Source organism: Microcebus murinus, chromosome 17, assembly GCF_040939455.1.
Source record: "Microcebus murinus isolate Inina chromosome 17, M.murinus_Inina_mat1.0, whole genome shotgun sequence".
NCBI classification, from domain to species: domain Eukaryota; kingdom Metazoa; phylum Chordata; class Mammalia; order Primates; family Cheirogaleidae; genus Microcebus; species Microcebus murinus.
The window spans coordinates 5,239,435-5,259,959 of NC_134120.1; the positions used below are offsets into that span (position 1 = coordinate 5,239,435).

General features: G+C 35.9%; 1 protein-coding gene across 3 annotated transcripts in view; it reads left to right on the plus strand.

Moving 5' to 3' along the window:
• NETO1 (neuropilin and tolloid like 1) overlaps positions 1–20,525 on the plus strand; it is a 117,787-nt gene that overhangs the window by 61,555 nt on the left and 35,707 nt on the right. For 2 of the 3 annotated variants that reach the window (XM_012781220.2, XM_012781219.2), the window contains exons 5-7: positions 4,748–4,789; positions 4,869–5,035; positions 14,890–15,118. In XM_012781220.2, coding sequence (XP_012636674.1) covers positions 4,748–4,789; positions 4,869–5,035; positions 14,890–15,118 — 438 coding nt within the window. The remainder of the gene's footprint in view (positions 1–4,747; positions 4,790–4,868; positions 5,036–14,889; positions 15,119–20,525) is intronic. The other variant, XM_012781223.2, reaches the window with a different exon arrangement.

Genomic DNA, 20,525 nt, shown 5'->3' on the forward strand with positions numbered 1-20,525 from the left:
GTCTATTTCTTAGACAAAAGTAATGTTCTGCAGACAAGGTATTAACTCTGTCTTTTTGTACTAAGATCCATGGAGAAAGAAAAGAAAATGGGAGACAGTGCTACTTTAGAGAGGACTGTCGAGGAAGGCCTTTCAGAGAATATGATATTTCAACCAATAACTGAGGAATGAGAAAGATCCAGCCCCATAGGGAAAGGCACTGCAGACAAATAAAAGGACATGTTCCAAGGGCCAAGGATGGGAATGGCCTTGAGTGTTGGAGAAACAGAAATGGGTTAGTGTGATTATAGAGGAAAGAGGAGGGGCCAACACCTTAGGCCAGGTGGTCTGAGACAGAACACAAGAGGTGTTATAATCCATTAGAAAGAGTTGTGGTCTCATTCTAAGAACAATGGAAAGCCAGGTGAGCACCATGGCTCACCAACATTTGATTTATGTTTTTAAAAGTTTATTTAGGTTGCTTAGATTTAAAGATAGATCTGGAGTAGAACCACCTTATTGTGCATCTGCATAATAATTTATGTCACTGCCCCACAACAACCTTGGGCAATCCATCAATCTTTATAATCTTAGCTTCAATTTAGGTTGTTTCAGGAACAGCATTTTGTTATCTATTTGTTTTTGCTAGTCATATGGGCCATCTATAATTGCTATATCACCGGTGGCTAATACAAATGGAATTGCAAAACCCTTTTTTTTACCTAAAGTTTTGTTTTTAAACCATCAGTACTATCACTATTAATATAAAGACAAAAATAAATGTTCAATTCCCAGAACTGGCATTTCTCTCAGCGTTGTCTGGCATGAGTTATAAAAATGACAAATGTTAACCTTCAAATAAGAAAACAGAATATCAACTACATTTCCACAAAAATCACGGAAACAACAATGTCAGGCTGAAACAGTCTAATCAAAAAGGAGATAACATGTATTAATAATGAATATAGTTAAGCATTATTCTTAATAGCCAAAGGATATAATGAATAACAACAACAACAAAAAAATCTAGATAACTGGAGTTGTCAAGCTTGATATAAAAACAAGGAAGATATGGATGGGTCTCCTTAATACCAATGAAACTGCTTAATAGTGACGACCAATCTAGTAGTGCTACAAAATCATAGTTTGTTGGAATAATAATTACATATTCATTGATTCAGATGAAGGAAAAAAATTCCTGCTAGGAGGTTATCTTGGTACAAATTATCTATGATGTCCTCATTTCTGCATCTTTCACGGAAGTCGCAGGAAAAAAGAGGTATTTTTTTCTTTTTTTTTTTCTAAAAACATTTTCAAAAAGCTGTTTTCAAAACAGCTATGCAAATGAATTTATATCTTCATTCAAAATTTATTAACAGTTTCTAGTTGGTCCCTGTAACAAAAACGAGTCTCAGCTGATACAGTCAGGTTGTAGCGTGGATGTGATCCAGGCTCTCGGTTTCAGCAGGTCAGTCTACACCCCTGTTTGACAAAACAGAAAACAAGCCAACAACGAAAGCAACCTGTGATGAAAATAACTAAACTAACACAAGTCAGCCTGCAATTATAAGTGTGGTGCATCCACACACACAGGCACACAAGGAAGCACAATTGGATACACACATATATCTAAACCCACATGGTCTTAATATCCAGAAATGATTTTCTCCAGAAAGAATGCTACCTCTTCACACTGGAGTGAGCAGTGTCTCACAAAATTATATCTGAAGCCAAAATATGTTTAATTCATCGCAAATACCACACTAATAATGAATTATTAAATTTCACAATCATCTTTTACATTGTCTACTAAGTGTCCCCAACATAGGGAGCCACTGATGCCTTCACCCACCCATAAGTCAACAAAAGTCTGACTCAGAGTGGCTGAGGCTATAAGCATGTGTATAGTTTCTAATAGCAAAGAGTCCAGTTTCAGCCATGTGGGTTTGGTTACATGGATCACTTTTGTAATGCTTGGGTCATGGCTGTAGGTGAGCCCATCACCGAAATAGTGTTCATTGTACCCATTGGGACATTTTTGCCCATCCCTTCTTTCCCCTTCTGCTTCCTCTCCCCCTCCCCCTGCTTGATTTCTACTGAGTTTTACTTCCCTCCTGTGCACATGTGTGATCATTGGTTAGTTCCAGTTTAATAGTGAGTACATATGGTGTATGTTTCTCCCTTCTTGGGATACTTCACTTAGGAGAATGCTCTCCAGTTCCATCCAAATTGTTGCAAAAGGCACTAATTCATCCTTTTATGGCTGTGTAGTACTCTCTGTAGTATACATATACCACATTTTATTAGTTCACTTATGAATTAATGGGCACTGGGGTTGATTCCACGTCTTTGCAGTTGTGAATTGTGCTGCAATACACAGTTGAATGCAGTTGTCTTTTTGATAAAATGACTTCTTTTCCTTTGGGTAAGGACTCAGTAGTGGGATTGCTGGATATAATGGTCTACTTAGAGTTCTTTGAAAAATCTCCACACTGTTTTCCATAGAGGTTGTACTAATTTGTAGCCTCACCAACAATATATAAGCATTTTTTTTATCTCTGTATCCGTCCTGGTATCTATTGTTCTTGGACTTCTTAATAAAAGCCATTTTAATAGAAGTAAGGTGATCTCATTGTAGTTTTAATTTGTATTTACCTGATGATTAGTTATATTGAACATTTGTTCATATAACTATTGGCCAGTTGTCTGTCTTCTTTTGAAAAACTTCTGCTCGTGTCTTTTTCCTATTTTTTAATGGGATTGTTTGGCTTTTTCTTGCTATTTTGTTTGAGTTCTGTACAGATTCTGGTTACTAGCCCTTTACTGGATATATATCTTAGAAATATTTTCTCCCATTCCATAGGCTGTCTATTTGATTGTTGATTATTTCCTTAGCTGGGCAGTAGCTTTTTGGTTTAATTAAATTATATTTATTTATTTTTGTTGTTGCTGTGAATGCCATTGGAGTCTTACTTATAAATTCTTTGCCTAGGCTGATATCTGGAAGAGTTTTTCCTACATTTTCCTCTAAAATTCTTATGGTTTCATGCCTCACATTTGAGTCCTTTATCCATCTTGAATTATTTTTTCTGCATGGTGAGAGATAGGGTTCCTGTTTTATTCTTAGGCATGTGGCTATCCAATTTCCCAACACCATTTATTGAATAAGGCTTTTTTCCCCCAGTGTACATTGTTGTCTGCTTTGTCAAAGATCTGTTGGCTGCAGGTAGGTGGTTTTATTCTCAGTTCTCTACTTTTGTTCCATTGGTCTATGTCTCTATTTTCGTACTAATACCATGTTGTTTTGGTTACTATAACCTTAATATAGTCTGAAGTCTGATAATGTGATGCTGTGAGAGTTGTTATTTTTGCTTAAGATTGTTTTGGATATTGGGGCTCTTTTCTGGTTTCAAATGAAGTGCAGAATTATTTTTTCTAGATCTGTGAAGTATTTTGGTATTTTGATGGGTACTGCATTGAATCTGTAAATCATATTGGGTAGTATGGACATTTTAACAATGTTCATTATACCAATCCACGAGTGTGATATGTTTTTCCACTTGCTTGTGTCCTCTGGGATTTCTTTCCTCAGTGTTTCATAGTTCTCCTTGTGCAGATCTATCACCACTTTGCTTAAGTATATTCTTACAGATTTTATCTTCTTTGTAGCTATTGTAGCTATTACTTCTTTGTAGTCTTTGATTTGACTCTCAGCTTGACTGTTATTGGTATATAGAAATGTTACTGATTTGTGTACATTGATTTTGTATCCTGAGACTTTGCTGAATTTATTTATCAATTCCAGGAGTCTCTCGGTTGACTCTTTGGGATTTTCTAAGTACAGGATTCTCTCAACATCAAACATTGGCTATTATATGATTCTAAAGAGTCTAATATAATCACAACTACAATGCAAGCCAGAAAAACTGGATATACCTTGTCTCTATTTATTATGATGGAAACGTTACCAGTAGCCTTCTAAAAGGCTCATCTTTGTATTTCATTGCTGCATACCTACCTCAAAATCAATTACAAAAAATGGGAATGAGACTCTCCCCATTTTTGGCTTACAGCAATTAGGAAACTTTGAGGCTTATGATAAAACAAGCTTCCTCTGAAACACATAAATGATCAAGGAAACAAATACCTGAACTCAGAAGAGGAATGGGGAGAGTGGGTGTTGAGTTGACAAGATAGAATACTGAGGAATACTTTGAAAGCTAGCGTGGTATGAAATGTTAAAGATGAAGATTTAATGAAAACAAGATAGTTCAGTCAGCCAAAAGAGAGGAGTACTAGATTTTACAGCTTAACTTTGTGCTCCTAATATTCTATTTGAAAATTGTTTTCCAACAACAGAATATTTTGAATCAGACAAAAGAACCATATTTGGAATACATGGAAGTTGACCCACACCTTGAATTACCTAGGGGTACATTTTACAGAAAACATCTTTTGTCTAATTATGGATTTATAGATAATGAGTAAAATTTTGATTTGATAGTAAGATGCAGAAATTGCATTAGGTTTTTTAAAATGGTGTCTTTTGTATTGAGAAAAATCTTGTAATAAAACTATATTCTAAAACATATAAATTAACATTTTGCATCGTGCATAATATTATTATGCACTATTAATTTCACCATTTAATTTTCCCCAATGTATTTTTAAGGCAGATTCCTGGATAATTTAATGGCATATTACTCAAAATCATTGCAAGTTAATAAATGCAGAATAAGACTAATTGTCTTTTTTCTCAATTTTTAAGATCCCGACTTTAAGGACCTTGGAGTTTTGAAACCATTACCAGGTTAGTACAATAGATATTTAATAATGTTCAGAGGACTTTGTATTCTGCTATGAAATATACTTTTGGTTTATTATTCAAGTTCCATTTTTGTGTGTGTGTTTGGCATTTTGTTATTTAGTGTGTGAGTTTGAGATGGGCGGTCCTGAAGGAATTGTGGAGTCCATACAAATTATGAAGGAAGGCAAAGCTTCTGCTAGTGAGGCCGTTGATTGCAAGTGGTATATCCGGGCACCTCCACGATCCAAGGTTAGTCTTAATATGAAACCCAGACTTGACAGTGTACTTAACAAGTGTCTCTAACCTGCATTGCTTTGAAGCAACTGGACATGCTTAATATATTTCAGAGTGCAATTGTAAGCTATGATTTTATTATGGCTTTGAAAAGCAACTTATTTTCTCCTACCCAATCTAACATACAGTGTCATAAATAACAATATGCAGAGTGTGTTGAAGAGATCATTTGATAATCTGGACAATAGACTTTCAGGTAAGTCTAACTCTCTGAAAAATGGATTGAAATGCTATGCCAGAGCCATTGTTCCAAGCATAATTACACTTCTGCTCTTATTGTTAGTATCTGTCATTTGTTTGTTTTCTAATGTAAAATTGTATCTATGGAAGAAATTAGCAGGGGCTTACAAAATCATGTGTGTCTGGCATATAATATACAGGTGTAACAAGCCTGGGGGCCAATGATTCCAGCACCTGGGAGAGCCTGTGCCCATTCCAAGGGGGCAGGCTCCACTCACCTGCCCATTGAGTTCCTCATCTTTGTTGTTATGAGAAAATGTGGGTCCTGCATTACCAAGTCCTCCATTTTTTTCATAACACACCAAAAATGTAGATTTTGTGTTGATCACCCTGATTTTTAAGCGTTGCAATACATTGTAAAGATTATAAATATTGTATGTATTTAATTAAATTTGTCATGGGCCAGATTCAGACTCAGGCCACCATTTTGGAACCACTTCTATAGAATAAAATGAAGTAGATATTCATCCTATTTATGGAAATATCTTCCAAAATATTGAGCATCATCATTTTGCACCAGTAGCCATCATGGATATACAGTGTTGAATATTGGCTTATCCTCCTTTTATTCTTATTCTTCAGTTCTGAAGTTGCAAGAAAATGTTATTAATTTATTGGATTTGTAGTTGACTATTGAGGTTGAAACAGTTTATTATTTAATTAATTGATTCAGTGACCTTGTACAATCTGAAGGACTATGCCAGAGAAATGGAAAAGTGCACCAGGCCCTGTCCTCTAAGTGTTTAGTTTTGTTTCTAGAAAACTATGTAACAAATTAATCTAAGCAATAAGGTAATATCATTGAGGTATTTATCAGGTATAACAGAGTGAGAGAAAAGACCACATATACCTGGTAGGGTAAGTCAAAGGTGGAACCGAATAGCAGTCTGGGTGTAGGCTGAGAGTTAATGAGAAATAGGATTGGCAGGTAGGTGAGGTGAGAGGGCTCTCCAGGCAGAGAGAATAGCACCTGTGAAGTCATGGACTCCTAAGAGTGTGCTTTCTCAGGAATTAAAGTAATTGCATGTGAAAAAGCTTAGAGATGGGGGAATGTTGGGTTATGATGCTAAAGGGCTCTGTGGGGCTCCCTGAAGAACTAGGACGTCTCCCTGAGTGCTTTAGTGATACACAGAAGAAGGAAGCAGAAAAGTGACATGACCGGAGTGCGTTTTGGGAAAATAGCTTTTTCCTTTGAGGAAAAGACAGAGGAGTCAACACAGCAAGTAGAAGACCAAGTAGGAAGCTACAGAAGCAAGAATCCCAGTGTCTTTAGACTGGATCACAGTGGTCGACCATGAAGAAAACATTAAAGAGAGACAGGGTAGAATTTGGTGACCGGATATTCATGCTAAGAAACAAAGAAGTGCCATCTTTGAGGACGTTGGAATTTCAGGAAATATTTTTTTTTCTTTTTTCACTTGATGCTTCCTTGGATATATATCTCTAGCGTTTGCATATAAAATAGAGTTGTGGCATGTTGTTTCCTGATTTCCAATTACAGAGATTCAGAGATTTTGGTCCAGGTTCCAGCTTTTGACACTTGCAGTTCCCTATGCATCTGAGAAAAATCTTTGAAAACGTTAATTGCATTATGAAGAAATACATAGTTATTCTTCTTTTTTTGTTGTCAGTCCAAAGCTATTGATAACATAAAACCATAAATACCCACTACATGGATTATAAAAGAGTTAGACTGCAGTTCATTATGCTCTCTTTCATAAAATGTCTATTCACATGCAAGTGCTGTTTATTTTTCTTAAACTCTATGAATGAAAGATTTTATAAGACTTTCCTTCAACAGGAAAGATATGTGACACATCTTGGTGTCATAACCAGCACCTTTGTCACCACAGTGCTAAAGAGAAAGATTTCGTGAGAGTGTAAGAACACACCTTTCCCTTCCAGCTGGTAAATAAATAGGCTGTCTTTTGTACAATCTCAGACAACAATAACGGGTGTACCTGTCTGTTACGAAATTTGGCATTCCGTGACCCAAAGGGGAAGCAGCCCGCAGAGCTGGACAAAGATGGCTCTTTTGTGACAGGCTTTCTCTGTTAAATTAAAGGTTAGAGGAGAGGAAGTGGCTTTGAATACTGCGGAGAAAAGCAAGAACTGGAGATTACTGCCTGTGTGGGCTTTCTATTTTTGTGGAGCTCCTAGCAGCTCATGAGCACAGACTATCAAAGCGTGCGTTAAACTTGAAATGGCTCGTGGTGACTGTTTGAATGATGCTGGTGACTGAACCATATTGCCCAATCAAAGTGCTAAATAGCTTAGTTGGGTTCCATTAAAATTTATATAAATTACATATTGCTTTTCAGACCTTTGACAAATAGAAAATATAATATCTGGTATCTCCTTTATTTGAGAATAGTAATATAGATGGTCCCATTTAACTAGAATGGGATTAACCAAGATTTCTTAGAATTTAGAAAACCAAAGCCAGAGAGAACATTGAAAGTCTGTTACTGTCTAGATCATTTATAAGATGAATAAACTGAGTCAGGACCGTAAAGTTCAACACGGGCTAAGAACAGGGTATAGAAATACGCCTCTGTGAGCAAGTATTTCAGAAATACCAAGATACTAAGGTAAGGGTGGCATAGGGTCTTATAGCGTCCAGTTCTGACTCTGGTCTAGGAAACCACCAGCAGAAGAGAATGAAGGGAGATAAATCTAATATTCAAACCTTAACTCCATCAGAGCCGGGCCTTATTTGTATACCAGATACCCAGTGTCAACCAAATGCCTGTTATTCAATTAAAATTCATGGAATAAATGAACTTATGTAGTTCTAGAAGAAAAGTCATATAGTAATCTTCAAATATTTGAAGTACAGTCATATGACAGAGGAATAAGATTTAATGTGCATAGTTTTAAATACTGAAATTTATTTGAATATTTGAAACTAGAGAAATGTAGCTTTCAATTTAATATAGAAAAGGTTGTTTTGTTTTAATAATGGAGATCAAATGGGATCTCACAGGAGGAATCCAAACAGAGTTTGGCAGAGTCTTTGTATAATAATTAAAAGTCAAGTAATGGTTTGGCACAGGTAACAGGAAAGTCCTTTCAAAACCAAAATTCCATGACGCTGTGATAAGTGATTTGCCCAGATATTTGGCTGGTTAGTAATGGAGTTGGAGCAAGATGAACACCTCCTAACTCCTGGTATGGTTTGATGTCACAAAAACCACACTATTTGATATAATAATCAAGTTTTATTTTTAATTTCATTTTTAATACTTTTTAAATGTAATTTTAATTGAAAAATAATAATTGTTGTGGAAGTAGAATGTGATGTCTTGATATATGTTTCCATTGTGGAATGATTAAATCAATCTATTAACAAATATATCATTTCACATATCATTTGCTAAAAAAGGATCGGGGATAGAGTCAAAAGACTTATAAAAATGTACAAATGAAGATTATTAATTAATAGTCAATGTTTTGGGATAATAAAGCTCTAGATTTTACTATTTTCCCATCATTTAATGTTTCAAAATAATTTTTAATTTTTCTACTTAATTCAAAAGTAATGTGTGCCAAATTATAATCAAGTGTGCATAGATGCTTGACAAACACAGTAAGTCAATGGAATTTTATAGTCATGTTGTGGTACAGGTGTTAAAGTTGCTTATACAATCAACATAAGTATTACAGGCAGAATCCTAAGAGGGTAGCCAGGACTCCAGCCCCAAACCCTGGGGCTGTGAATAGGATAAAATATCACACACTTGATTATGTTGTTACCCAGCAAAAGGGGATTTTGCTGATGTGATTAAGATTACCAATCAGTTGACTTTGGGTTAATCAAAATTAGATTAACCGCCTAAACCTAGTCTAATCACATGAACCTTTAAAAGCAGACAGATGTCTCTCTGGTTGTGAGTGAAGGGAGAAGCCAGAGAATGAGAGAACCTGGGAATGAGGACGACCCCCTGGTCAGCAGCCATCAGGAAAATGGGAGTCTCGGTTGTAGAATTGCAAGGATTCTCACCCTCACTTGCGCTTAGCAAAGAACAGAGTCAAGCCTGGAGTACTTCTGCAGAACAGAAAGCGTGTAATGGAATGTTTGTGTAAGGCTGCTAAATTAGTGATACTTTCTATGGAGCAATAGAATATTAATGCAATATATTAAGGGTACTAAATGTAAGTAACTACAATAAGTATTAAGGATTCTAAAGATTGGCTGTGCCCTCATTATCTCCAAAAGTGAGAATAAAATTAGGTAAACAAAGTGAAAACTTATATTGGCTAGATAACTACCAATGAGAATGGTATAGTTCAACATTTTTTAAGAAAGGAAATCTCATTTTTGTACTGTCAGATTTTAGAGAGCTATTTAGATGACTTTAAATACTTTGATACTTATTTATTCATTCAAGAAAATCATTTTAATATTGTTATGTAAGGATTTGTTACAGAGGTGTGTGTGTGTGTGTGTGTGTGTGTGTGTGTGTGTGTGTGTGTGTATTTTAACATATTATATAGAACAGTATGATGTTCTGGTTTTCTTCTCCAAATAGAGGGTACATTGCTACCCTGCAAATTTCAGGAACATCCTGTCTAAGATTATAAACCTGATTTTTTCTGGTCACAAATCCAACAGCAACCAAAAAAAGTCCAGGGCTGAATGCTTTTTAGAATATGGTTTATTTATAAAAGTGTCTAGTAGTATTAAAGACATATGTAACATTTCTTGGACTGTGGCATATTTAATTTTTATTTATTATGGAGAAAACTGTTCTGGCAAGTCTTAAACAATTGCCCAAATAATTTCTGTTTTCTGTATATCATTATGATATGAGGAATAGACCAGGTTGGGCAGTTGGTAAATATATGACTTAGCAAATTGTTGTCTATGTTTATTTTCATTGCATATAAAAAGGGATTCTGATTTACATATCAGTGTGATTTGGAAAACAGATGTTACTAGAAATTGTTTTTATGTTCTGAAGTTTCCTATGTCCCATTCAATAAATTACCCTGTAGACGTAAACTCTGTGATTGATTAAAACGAAGAATGCGTCAAAATGATTCACTGAGAGATGATAGTCTGACCATTTTTCTGGAGTTATTATATATTACTCTGTTTATCATTTTCTCTTTTTTTCAATAGAAGAACTAACATGCTTTCTGCAGTTTGGTACCTTAAATAGTTCTCTCCCTTGGTATTATTATAACACAAGCTTTACACAGATGAGATAGTCATTCAAATCATACCATGGAGAGAAGACTTTTATATGACATAAACCAGAATTAGTGTGGGAAAGCGTGGTCACTTTTCCTGGCAAATGGAATCTGGCTTCTGTATTTGATAGCTGGGGACCCAGTAAAGCAAATGTCATAGCTGTATATTTTCTTTTTCTGTATGATAAAAAATTGAAGTTAAAAAATCATTGAATGCTTCAGCAGTGATTACATAAGACCTAGTGACTGTGTAATCATTCACTTCCTGTCTAAATAGTACACTATTTAAAATAAGAATGCCCTTTACATATAGAAGGTACTTAAAAGACAGTTGTTGCACTTCATGTACAAATGCAAGTTGATCACCTCGTATGGAAACTATAGACACTCCAAAACTGTCAAATGAGAAAACATGGGCCCAGTATGCAAACTGATTTCCTATATATAGCAATGCTCTTCTATAAAATAATCCTATTTTCAAAGAATTTAAAGACAGACATTTATTTCAGAGGGACACTTTTATTTTCTATGAGTGTCGCTTATGTCCTGATAGTCAACATGTTTCCTGGCCCCTTGAGCAAAATGGAAATTGTTTTGCTTTGCTTCCTTATTTGTTTACTTATTTTGTTGTAGTTTGTTTTATTTATGATTATAATTTTCTTTCTGGAATATAAGCCTGTGAACATTTTAAAAAATTTTATCCAAGGCTGATTTTGTGATAATGTATAGCAGATCTGACTTCAATACCAATGCATTATTTAAGTGACAATACAATCCCATTGACAAAGTTACTTTATTTTCTAACCTCAGTTTTCTTCATCCTAAAATGGTTATAACAAGTGTCAGTTGTTGCTGAGAGATTTAAAATAATGCATTAGCAATGTCTTAACCTATTGTCAATAAACCATGCATATTTTCTTTTCCTAACCAATAACAAATTTGCATTTTAAGTTGTGTTTGTACATGCTATATAAGAAACTTAAAATAATTGCTCGAACACATGAGGACACTGAAACACTTCAACCTGAAAACATCAAGTGGTCAAATATCTTTCTTAAATCAGTAACATAAGTATTTTCATTAAATAGTTTTTCTTCTTTGGCAATAGTACTTTTAAAAAAAATTGTTAGAATATTGAGGGAGAGGAGTTATTTTGTATTATGCTTCAAAGAAGTAGAATGCACTTTTCCATTTACCATAATCGGTGTTTTCTCCTGTTCATAAAAATGTATATTTCAAATTGAAATTTCATATAATTGAGAACTGACGAACTTGTTAAATTTACTGCATGGCATTTTAGAATATAAATATATACTTAGCTTTTTATTGATTTAACAAATTTATAATATCTAGATTTCTGTTTTTATTTTTATAGTATTTTCAGTTTGTATACTTTTACTTAGTAGAGGGCAATGTGGAAAGAGACTTAAAAACAGAATTGGGGATTTTAATCCTATTTAAGGATCCCATTTCAATTTGCTTCTTTTCCGTAAGCAGGTCATTTTGTATCCTTTGCTGCAGTTTTCTAATAAAGGTCATCTGAAAAAAACCTTCATTTTTGAAAATCCATGTAAACATTGAAAACGAAACATGTTAGCATAAACTTAGAAGTTTAACATTATCAGATACCCTTCAGATGTCTTCTTAAACTGGACAATTTCTCAAATTCTCTGGATAATTTCAGTAATGTAATATTGAGTTGAGAGGAGAGATCACAGACAATGTAATATTTTAGTTTTTAAAAGAATAAAATAAAGCAATAACCTGAGCATGAAGAAAATGCAGACTTTCTTGGGTGTATGTTTCTTAAGGCTATAGCAATGATAGTTATTTAAAATCAACATCAAAATATTTAGAAATTATAGGATGGCTTCCAATTGAAGTGTTACAGGTTATCTGTATATGAAAATCTTCTTACCATGAAAAGCATAAAAAAACTCCAGCGTTTTCCATTGTTTGGTCAATGTCATTCATTTTCCCACATTTCTCTGTTTTTGTTCTTCCTGCTCAAAGTCAGAATTTCCTCACTTGGGACTTCACATTTTATTTTCAACTCCTTACAAGTCAGCAACATGATATCTTACCCTTTTATGTCATAGTTTAGATCTATATTATACCTTGTTTTGAGAATTATTGTGTATAATTTCCTATGGTAAACAATAAAATATATATTGTTCTATATAATTATCATTGTTTATAGCACTTAAAATAAGGTCTGTCGTATAGTTGCCCAATAAATATTAGATGAATGCAGAACAAAGTAAGTCAATGAAGAAATTAAAATTTCCAAATAACTGAACATTCACAGGTTTATTCAGTCACAAATTTTTCTGGAGGGCTTAATATGTGCAAAATATATTTTAACACTTAGAATACAAAAATTTATACCACCGCCACAGCTTTTGAAGAACACATAGTTTCTTAGAAGGGACATATAACCACAGCTTAAAATATGTCCAAAATTATATTTTAGGATAGAGGGAATAGAGGCTACTATTGCCATGGTCGGAGAGTGGGAGCAGGGAAGACCCTTCACTGGAAATGCAATAATTGAACTAAACTTGATAAATCAGGAAGAAATTGCTAGGCAGAGGTGGGGAATGGATACTTCATATAAGACCAATGTCATGTTTATAAAGGATGGCATTTTTGAAAAGAAGTGTGTGACGTTGATAGATAAGAAAGGGGGTAAATTTGCCAGTTTGTTACTTTTTATTTTTTAATTATATACCAGTTAAAATTTTGGCAAAAAGAGAGCTATTGTTAGATTTGTTTTTAGAAAGATAACTTTGGCTGGGATGAGCTTTGTGGATAGGAGGAGAACCGGTCACTTGCAAACATCCAGGCTAGTCAGCAGACTTGAAATATCACGGAAGTGTCAGTGGAGATGGAAAACAAATATTTTGAAGGTGTAATTGACAGGGACTAGTGCCCTACTGAACAAGAACATTGAGAGCAAAAAATGCAAATAGTGAATTTTTAAAATTTAGAGTAGACATACTGGATCTGGGAAAAAAACAGGCTTTTGAGTTTCCCATTTTATGAAATACGAGAAAATGCATAAAGTAGTGATGAAAAGATGACTTTTTAAATTGAATGTATATCTTCATATCCCTGTCATGTTAAGAGAATTGAACTTAAGAGGAAATAGCCTATATGCATTCATGTTAGAATAAAATGTAAAAACACTTAGAAGATACCTGTGTGAAGTATTCCTTCTGTATTCCAAAACCATTCCAGGTATACCTCTCATAGTGCACAGATTTCTTGCTTTGTATAATTCCAACAGTTTGACATTGTATCTTGGGGTCATGATTTAACGGAAGCACCTTTTCCAGCACTGGCCCTCATTCCTTTGTTCTCAGTCGTATCTGCAATGCCTTAAATAGTGTCTGCAGCAAAGTAACAGGCCAAGCTGAGGATACTGCTAAACTGATGGATGCATGAACAAACAACTTCTTTACAGACTTATCTTTGGCTGAATTAGCTACTTGTGATTTTTAATGCAGATCAGTTCAGAGTCCAATGTCTGTTGATCAAAAAAAGAAAAAGAAAAAGAAAAAAATCTGTCTATCTGAAGCCATGTCTACATTATGGAAGGATTATGGCTAGGTATTTAGAAGGTCCTCATATCTAATTTCCAGTTTATACCACCTGAGTCTGAATTTTCTTATCTGAACATAAAAATAAAATGAATGGATAGAGTTGTTAGAAGTATTAAAAATAGCATATAAAGCAGGTTGCATAGTACATTTTACTCATTAAATATTAATTTATTTTTTTAGTTGGATGTACCTAAAAGGCTTGATTTTTAGATGGCAAGAATGGCCAAAACTAGGTTGGCCTTTAAAAATATATATATACTGCTTCAAAAATGAAACAGCATATTTTTGTTATATAATTTAAACAAACTGAAATCAGAGACTATCTTTCAATTTCATTTTTGTTTTGTTTTCCTTTGGTTTTAATACAAATTATTTATTTCCAAACATTCCAGAGAGTTAAAAAAAAAGCCAGGGCACTTTAACAGGAGTGTATCAGGGATATTTAAAATATGTTTTGCTAATCAAAATAAAACAGGTATAAGTGTGCCAGACGAATACCTGATTCCAGGTAAGTCATGAGAAGACATAAGGGTCATTTGGGTAAAAATACCCAGCTTTACTGGTAATAATAGCATTTATTCAGAGACATTTGAAAATACATTAAACAATTTGTTCTTACTCCTACATCTTTCTGCTATTCACAGGGGAAAAAAATAATAAGATTGATTGCAATCAGGATTGTTTTGTGAGACTGAAAATGAGAAAAAGAAGTTCTGGTACTGATTTACATTCCTATTTTGATGTGGGGAAATTATCTTTGTTTTACAGATTTACTTACGATTCTTGGACTATGAAATGCAGAATTCGAACGAATGCAAGAGGAACTTCGTGGCTGTGTATGACGGGAGCAGTTCGGTGGAGGACTTGAAAGCCAAGTTCTGCAGCACAGTGGCCAACGACGTCATGCTACGCACAGGGCTCGGGGTGGTCCGCATGTGGGCAGATGAGGGCAGTCGCAACAGCCGCTTCCAGATGCTCTTCACATCCTTTCAAGAACGTAAGATTCTCTGCGCTTGACTGTTTGTCCTTTAGGTTTGCCGTATGCTGCCAGTCTCCTAAGCTGTTAATGGTGTTTTCTTCACTTGGTTTGAGCTCAGCAGGGTGTTATTCCTCAATAAGTTGACAAAAATCACTGAGATTCCCTTTCCTTCACTCTGATGCACTGACAAGGAGAGAGTTACGTATTACATTTTGATTACTTATTTCCACATATGCATCGCGTTATCCTTGCTTAAGACAGTTCACAGCGTTCCGCTGGGAAATGATGAATTCTGTTTGTCTTTGGTGTAGCTCTTACGAAGCATGCGGAACTGACGCAGCAGATTCTGATGAAGTTTGGTTTTAAATCTTAAAAGCACAAAAAAGCTACATATAAATGTTTGGTAGGTTCTCTTCAGTAGGTCTCCCTTGCAGTCCCATTTATTCCAAGTAGTTTTGCGATGGCAGAGTTCCATTTAAAGTGGGCAGGGAGAGAGAATTGCTTGAGCAGACAGTATACAGAAGAAGTTCCAGAAAATATTTAAAATGGCACAATGGGCAAGACCCAGAGTGAAGTGCAAAGCACGGAAACTTTAGAAAATTATGTTCTAACAAATAATAAGTCATATTAATAGATATGTATTTGGAATATTTTTAGCAACTGTTATCTCCTGTGTCAGAAATGTATGCAAAGGAAAAAGATCCCTGAGTGATACAGCTTTAGGAAATAAGCATCTAGTATTTTGCAACTATACATTTTTGTGTAATTCGAAAATATGATAAAATATTTTTGAAATTCCAAGGATCCTTTTGTTGTCAGCAGCAAAGCAACCAGTATGTTTTTTTTTTAATTCATAAATGTTAAATGTATTAGCCAATTATTTTATTTATTTATTTAGAAGGAATCTCTCTTTGTTGCCCAGGCTAGAGTGAGTGCCGTGGCGTAGCCTAGCTCACAGCAACCTCAATGTCCTGGGCTCAAGAGATCCTCCTGCCTCAGCCTCCCAAGTAGCTGGAACTACAGGCATGCGCCACCATGCCCGGCTAATTTTTTCTTTATATATTTTTAGTTGGTCAATTAATTTCTTTCTATTTTTACTAGAGACGGGGTCTCGCTCAGGCTGGTTTCAAACTCCTGACCTTGAGCAATTCACCCGCCTCGGCCTCCCAGAGTGCGAGGATTACAGGCGTGAGCCACTGCGCTTGGCCTAGACAGTTATTTTATACAGTGAGTAAATAGGTTTGACTTTCAATTTCCCTCAGACTGAACAGGTGGGGGGATACTAGGGCCCCAGAAGCACTGAATATCACTCCATCTTTGTAAGTCTTGCTACCATCATCGAGGGTGCTATAAATCTCTTTCCCAGCTTTATGTAAGGTTTAAACAGTACATCGCTATCTATGTCTTTATTTCAGTAGTTGATTAAAATGTTAGAGGTAATGTGTCTCTATTTTAGCACAGTATTGGGGAGGGAATGTCATTTTCTTGACTACAATATAAAGAAATTTAGGCTATAAGATAGCATTTTTTGTTCTTTCGCTGCTGATTGCTGTGCCAAATTCAATGAATTTTGCCTTTGGTGAAGGGATCTCAAGGTTCTCTATATATTCACTATCCTTATAAGTTTTGGGTAGCAACCTATTGAGAACTCTTTGCTAATTTATATGACAAAAATATGGAAGAGGAAGCTAATATGTTAGAGGATATAATCAAAATTGTTTAAATATCTGTAATTTTTATCAAAGCCACACCATAAAATGTAATAGGGACATATAAAAACATATTGGCACATTTAAAAAAAATCAATTTAATGATAACGTAAAGGAACCCTGACTCCTAAACTTCCTGTGGTTTTATTTCATTCAAAATTAGTGGGAGCTGATACTTCCATTATAATTGACAAAAATCATGTTGAACCATTTTAGCCTATATTAAAGAAAGTGCAGGAACAATGCAAACATAACAGTCTCATGGGAAACTGCACTAGTAAAAATGCAAAAGGATATAGTTGGTTCTTTTTGGGGTGTAATTAATGAAGGCAGTGATCACCTAGAAGAGGCTGACAAAGATGAAGGAGCATTTAGAATTGAGATATAATGCCCAAGAAGAAGGAATATTTACCTTAGGCTTTGTTGTTGTTGTTTAAAATGTGATAACTACTTTAGACTTATGCTGGGTAGTATGGAATTCATGTCTCAAAGGTAAGATCAATGTTTGAAAATTATAGGGAAACTTTTGAGTGCAATTTAAGGGAAAATGTCTAGCTCATGAGCTGTGATATTCAAAAATTTAATGGATTTCTATGAAAGATATAATCTACGGATAGAAGGGTGGTCCAATCTGAAAATGGATTATCATCTAACATAACGGGTGTAAGAAAAATATCTGTGTTGGATAGGGGAAAATAGCACCTAATGCCCCTTTCGACTCTAAAATTGATTTTCTATGAATCTTTAAACATCTACATATATAAGAAATGGTGAATTATAGCATACTGTGCATGTATCATTAGAACTATGTCTATTTGAAATAAAAATAGAGTGCTAATTCATATGGTTAAATGCTTCTCAGGAAGTCATTCAAGTGGGTGGACTTTTAAATGAGTAATCCAGAAGACAGAGTATTCTTCCAACATAGAAAGAAAGGGCACCCAACTCTTTATGTTCCTGTACGGTGGATGAATAATCACTCTCTTCAAATGTCGAGTTTTACAATGTCATTCTCTCTGATAATCCCGTATACTTACAGTAAACTCCCACTGAAACAAGTTTATGCTGTGTGTCATGTTGCCAGCTATGTTGGTCTTTGCAATGTTTGCGCCCCTCCAAAATTCATATGTTGGAAATCTAATCGACAGTGTAATGGTAGTAGGACATGGGCATTTGGGAGGTGCTTAGATCATGAAGGCAGAGCTCTCATCAATGGGATTAGTGCTCTGATGAAGAAGACCCAGGGAGTAGCTGTGTCCTTCCCATCATGTAAGCCAATAGCTAGAAAATTCCATCTATGAACTAGGAAACTGGCCCTAACCAGACAGCATATCTGCCAGCAGGTATATATATATATATATACTGTTTTATATATATATATATATATATAACAGTAGAATACTGTACAAATGTTAGCCAATGCAGAAAAACAAAACATTTTAACAAAACTGTGTAGGCAATATTTTAGCCTGTTTGGGCTGCTATAGCAAAATACCATCAATTGGGTAGCTTATAAACAACAAAAATTAATTTTCACAGTTCTGGAGGCTGGCAGGCCCAAGGTCAAGGTTCTGGAAGATACACTGTCTGGGCACTTGGGTTGGTTCCACAAGTGCCCATCAATTTATGAGTGGATTAATAAAATGTACCGTGTGTATGCCATGGAGTACTCCTCAGCGATAAAAAAGATGAATTAATACATTTTTGCAACAATCTGAATGGGATTGAGTGAAATGTCTCAAGATTGGTAAAAGAAACACCACATGTACTCACTATTAAATTGAAACTAACAAAAATTTATTTAAAAAAAAAAATCTTTAAAAAAAAGAGTAATTCTAGGTAAAGGCTCAAAAGGAGAGGAGACTCTTCTTAGAGAAACCCTAAGTAAGCCTGAACGGAATGTTTGCAGAAATGTGTCTGGTAAGGGCCACTTTGATGAGCTGTCAGACAGAAATGAGAAATATGTTATTGGACAACAGAGGAAAGCTCGTCCTTGTTATGAAGTAGCAACAAATGTGGCTGAACTGTGTTCCTGCTCTGGTGTTTTGTGGAAGGTAGCATTTGTGAGTGATGAAACTGCAAATATCTAAGCAAAGTGTTGAAGATGCAGCTTGATTCCTCCTGACTGCCTGTAGTCAAATGCAAGAAGAAAGAAATGATTTAAAGGTGGGATTTTTAATCCAAAGGGAAGCAGAGATTAAAGAGCTGGAAAAATTCCCAGCCTACCCATATTGTAGAGAATGAGACGGTGTGCTAAGGAGACAGCACCAAGGGTGTTGCCACCCGACCGTTTGATAAGGAGGCTGGTATGGGTGGGCATCTCAGTGGATGTCAGGACGTATTATTCAAAACAGTGCAATCATGACACTGAGGGAATTTCAGAGATCACTGGTCCTGCTTCTTCCATCTCAGGCTGAGAGTGCAGAGTCTGGGGAATGGGCACAGTGACTTCAAAGAATGGTCACCACTGGCCAGCACCATCTCCCATCTCAGTCTTTTATCCCCGCATGCTGGGGCAGCACTCCTCCTCACTGCCCCAATTAGAGCATGTGCATTTTATCCAGAAAAGCTCAAGGTATGCATAGAACCCAGGCAGAGAACCACTGCAGCGGGGAGGCTGCCACAGAGAGCCCCTACTTGGGCCGTGCCAACCAGAACTGTGGGATGGGGTCACCCCTGAGATCCCAGACTGTTAGAGCCAGGGACACGTGACTCCAACCTGTGACAGCTGTGGCATGGGCAGCTTCCAGCACAGCCATGGGGTGGTACCTGCACCCCACGGTCTCTGGAAGGACCTCCACCCCAGTAGACCTGGAGGACAAAGCACTGAGACAAAGAAGATTATCCTTGACCTTTAAGGCTTTGGACTTGCTAGGGACCTGTTATTTCTTTCTTCTTTCCTGTTTCTCCCTTTGGGAACAGGAATATCTAGCCTATGCCTATCCTATCATTATATTTTAGAAGAAGCATAACATGTTTGAATTCACAGATTTCAGTAGGAGGGAAATCTGCCTCAGAAAAAATTATACCTAGAATTTACCCATATCTGCTGTAGATGAGATTTGGGACTTAGATTTTTAAATTGATGCCAAAACAAGTTATGACTTTTGGAGCTACAGGGACAAAATAAATACAGTTTGCATGTGTGAAGGACATAGATTTGGGGGGGGGGTCCAGGGTTGTGATGCTATTGTCTGAATGTTTATGTCCCTTCAAAATTTCTATGTCGAGATCCTGACCCCCAAGGTGATGATATTAGGAGGTTGGACCTTTGTGAGGTGATTACACCACAAGGGTGGAGCCCTCATAAATGAGGTTAGTGCCCTTGGAAAAGAGAACTGAGGGAGACCCCTCAACTCTCTGCCCTGTAAAGTAAGAAAACAGTTGTCTATGGGGAAGCAAGCCCCCACTGACCCCAGATCTGCTGATCTTGGGCTTTCCAGTCTCTAGAACAGTGAGAAATACGTTTCTTCTGCTTAAAAGCTACTCAATTTATGGTATTTTGTGGCAGCAGCCCAAATGAACTCTGTGCAAGCTATAGTTTGGCTATGGTTGGTTTTCCCCCACAAAACTCATGTTGGAATTTGACCCCCAAGTAGTAGTGAATTCTCACCCTCTAAAGCGTGGGTTAGTTCTTTCACGAATGGGTTATTTCATGAGAGTGTGGGTTATGATAAAGCCAGGGCACTGCTCAGGTTTTCAACTCTTCTTCTCAC